The sequence below is a fragment of the Nematolebias whitei genome, unplaced genomic scaffold (assembly GCF_014905685.2).
Source record: "Nematolebias whitei isolate Nwh7 unplaced genomic scaffold, NemWhi1 Nwh_scaf_5370, whole genome shotgun sequence".
Taxonomy (NCBI): domain Eukaryota; kingdom Metazoa; phylum Chordata; class Actinopteri; order Cyprinodontiformes; family Rivulidae; genus Nematolebias; species Nematolebias whitei.
Window position 1 is genome coordinate 581 of NW_023623915.1, and position 2,634 is coordinate 3,214.

At 45.3% G+C, this 2,634-nt stretch overlaps 1 protein-coding gene across 1 annotated transcript; it reads right to left on the bottom strand.

The window, feature by feature from the left end:
* Positions 1–437: 437 nt before the first annotated feature.
* On the bottom strand, positions 438–1,200 carry LOC119429679 (tetraspanin-10). The gene is made up of 2 exons (XM_037697260.1): positions 1,111–1,200; positions 438–1,031 (listed from the first exon to the last, which is right to left on the bottom strand). The coding sequence occupies exons 1-2, from the start codon at positions 1,198–1,200 to the stop codon at positions 438–440; spliced, it is 684 nt and encodes a 227-aa protein (XP_037553188.1).
* Positions 1,201–2,634: the final 1,434 nt, after the last annotated feature.

Below are 2,634 nucleotides of genomic sequence, written 5' to 3' on the forward strand. Positions count from 1 at the left end.
TATAGCGCCTTCCAGCCCCCTATGAGGGGCCCCAAGGCGCTTTACAGTACCAGCCATCCACCCATTCACACGCACATTCATACACCGGTGGCGGTAGGCTGCCATGCAAGGCGCCATCCAGTCCCACCGGGAGCAACTCGGGGTTAAGTGTCTTGCCCAGGGACACAACGGCACATGGTGTGGGAAGTCGGGATTCGAACCTCCAACCTTCCGATCAGAGGTCGGCTGCCACTACCACTGCACCACGGCCGCCCACACTTAGACTGAAGAAATCCTTTGGATGAAGTACAAAACATCCCAGCAACAAAAAGAAATCGTCCATATGACCTGACTGTACATTGTTGGATGATTGAGCATGCATCAGGATATTAGTCTACCTTAGGGAGCATGTTGAATTCAGTGCTTGTATTAGAAAAGTTAAAGAAAGTCAGCTCCACTCACATGTTGACTTCCCAGTCACGGTAAGTATCGGCCCCACAGCACTGCAGGCCCGACTGGATCTCATCCGTGATGAACCTCAGATCCAAATCATCCTGATAGCGTGCCATGGCCATCAACAACCCCGACCGCAGGTAGCCTTCGATCTGGTCTTGCAAGCTGTAGACCACAATGGCGAACAACACCTGAGCTGTGATGAGCAGCAGCACCGTGGCCGAGAACACCTTCAGTAAGCAGCTGTTCTCTCTCATGGCCCCAACGCATCCTGTCAGGCAGAGCAGGGCCAGCAGAAAGCCCAGGGTCAAGAGCACCAGCATCGGGTCGGTGCCGAGAGTGCCGATCTTCTCCTGGGCAAACGACTCTTTGCTGACCAGGCCCCAGACTCCCACACAGAGAACCACCAGGCCCAGAACGCTGAACACCAGGTTGCCGAAAAACAGACAGAACTTCAGGAAATAGTCCGTCACAGAGTAACTGTAGTGCGGCTGGGTTTTTGGAAACGTGGGGTTGTTTTCCTGACCAACGTTTGTTTCTGTTTGAAAATCATTAACGACAGGGCCAAGCTCCTCATCCTCCTCTTTGGCAGCTCCTGACTGAAGACACAGAAAGATCCTCGTGTTTCACCACAGAGACGTCAAGCTCGAACAAAACAGACGTTAGTAAAACACTTACCTTTGGTAAGAGCGGGCTGGTCTCATCCTGTGTTGTGTCTTTCTTCGACCACGGCCACGGAAACCTCTTTGTTAAGAAATATTGACCCATGTTCTCAGTTCGTAGGAGACGATTCTCCCTGTAGTTTTAGCTCAGAGTGGCTCGAGCTGAAATGAATCATAGAGGGAATATTTGCTGCAGCACAGAGAGAAAAAGAGTTCACGGAGTCCCGCCGCTGTGTTCAGCCTCTGAGCGCTGCGAGGCCCGAGAGTTTTTACTCATCATGTGAGAGTCACAGTGAGGGGATTAGATGGTTGTCAGACCTGGAACAAAGGGCTGTTGATGTGTGTTTACTTGGAAAAAAATACTTCAGTGAGAAGACAGGATGGTCAAAGGCAATGTTTATTTTGTCCCAATGACTGAACTCTGCATCAGTTAAAACTAAAAATGGACATAGTGAGGAAAGAGTTTTTCAAAAATGAGCAAAGAATGAATTTGAAAGCTTAAAATCAACAAATCACACAAAAAGGTAATTCGTATTTGTCATCACTTCAAAAAAATCTCTCAATTTTCTAACCAACAGATACACGTCTACAGCTACAATACACTGATAAATGCTGTTTGTTGTTTGTTTTAGTAGGGTAAAAAGGTTAAATGTTGCTGACGATCACTACAGAACAGCTAAAAAAGAAGGAAAAGATAAAAAACACACACAGGCAATTACATGATCACCAGCCTTTCATGTACTGAAACCGGTACAAGCTAACTAATATTAATTCAATCTTTATTTATACAGGTTAATCCCATTAAGCTTCAGGAACTCATTTACAAGAGAGACCTGAATTTTAACAAAGAGTGATGACAACAGTGGACAACAGTGGACAACAAAGACAACGATAGACATTCACGAAAGGAATCATACAAATTGAGAGGAACAAATGAAAGAACATGGTATAAAAAAAAACCCAAACAAGAACAGCTAGATTGTAAAGCGGTGTAGAAAACTAAAAACAGGAACATGTCTGCATTGGTTTTCCCCAGGAACTTAACAGATGTTTGAAGCCACTTAGAGAGGTCAAGGTTGAGAGCTTCAGATCTTTTTGCAAGATATTCCAGGAAACAGAAGTGGAGTAGGAGAAGAGTCTGTTGCCTAGTTCAGTCTGCACTGAGGGGACACTGTATGTAATAATGTCCTGAGAGAGCTGCACTCACGTAATGACATGTAGGAGGAGATGTATGAAGGCAGTAGACCAAGAAAGTGATTTAAAGATGAAAATGTACCAGTGAGAGAGTCTGCATAAAGTTAATGACGACCAGTTAACCAGTGAATACAGGGTGCAGTGGTGCATACGGTAGTTACAGCCAGTTATGAATCTTAGCGCATCATTGTAGACAGCATCCAACATCTGCAGGGTGCTTGTAGGAGAATTCATGTAAATAATGTCACCGTAGTCAGTGGAGGGAAGGAAAGTCACAGTTACAAGGCATTTCCTTGCATTCAGAGTTAAACAGGACCTGTTTTTTAAAAAGAAACCCAGTTTTACT

Excerpts from the sequence above, each read along its gene's own strand:
- LOC119429679 (XM_037697260.1), bottom strand. The coding sequence starts at position 1,200 with ATGGGTCAATATTTCTTAACAAAGAGGTTTCCGTGGCCGTGGTCGAAG. Across the intron at positions 1,032-1,110 it reads CCAGCCCGCTCTTACCAAAG|TCAGGAGCTGCCAAAGAGGA; the intron begins GTAAGTGTTTTA and ends CTGTGTCTTCAG.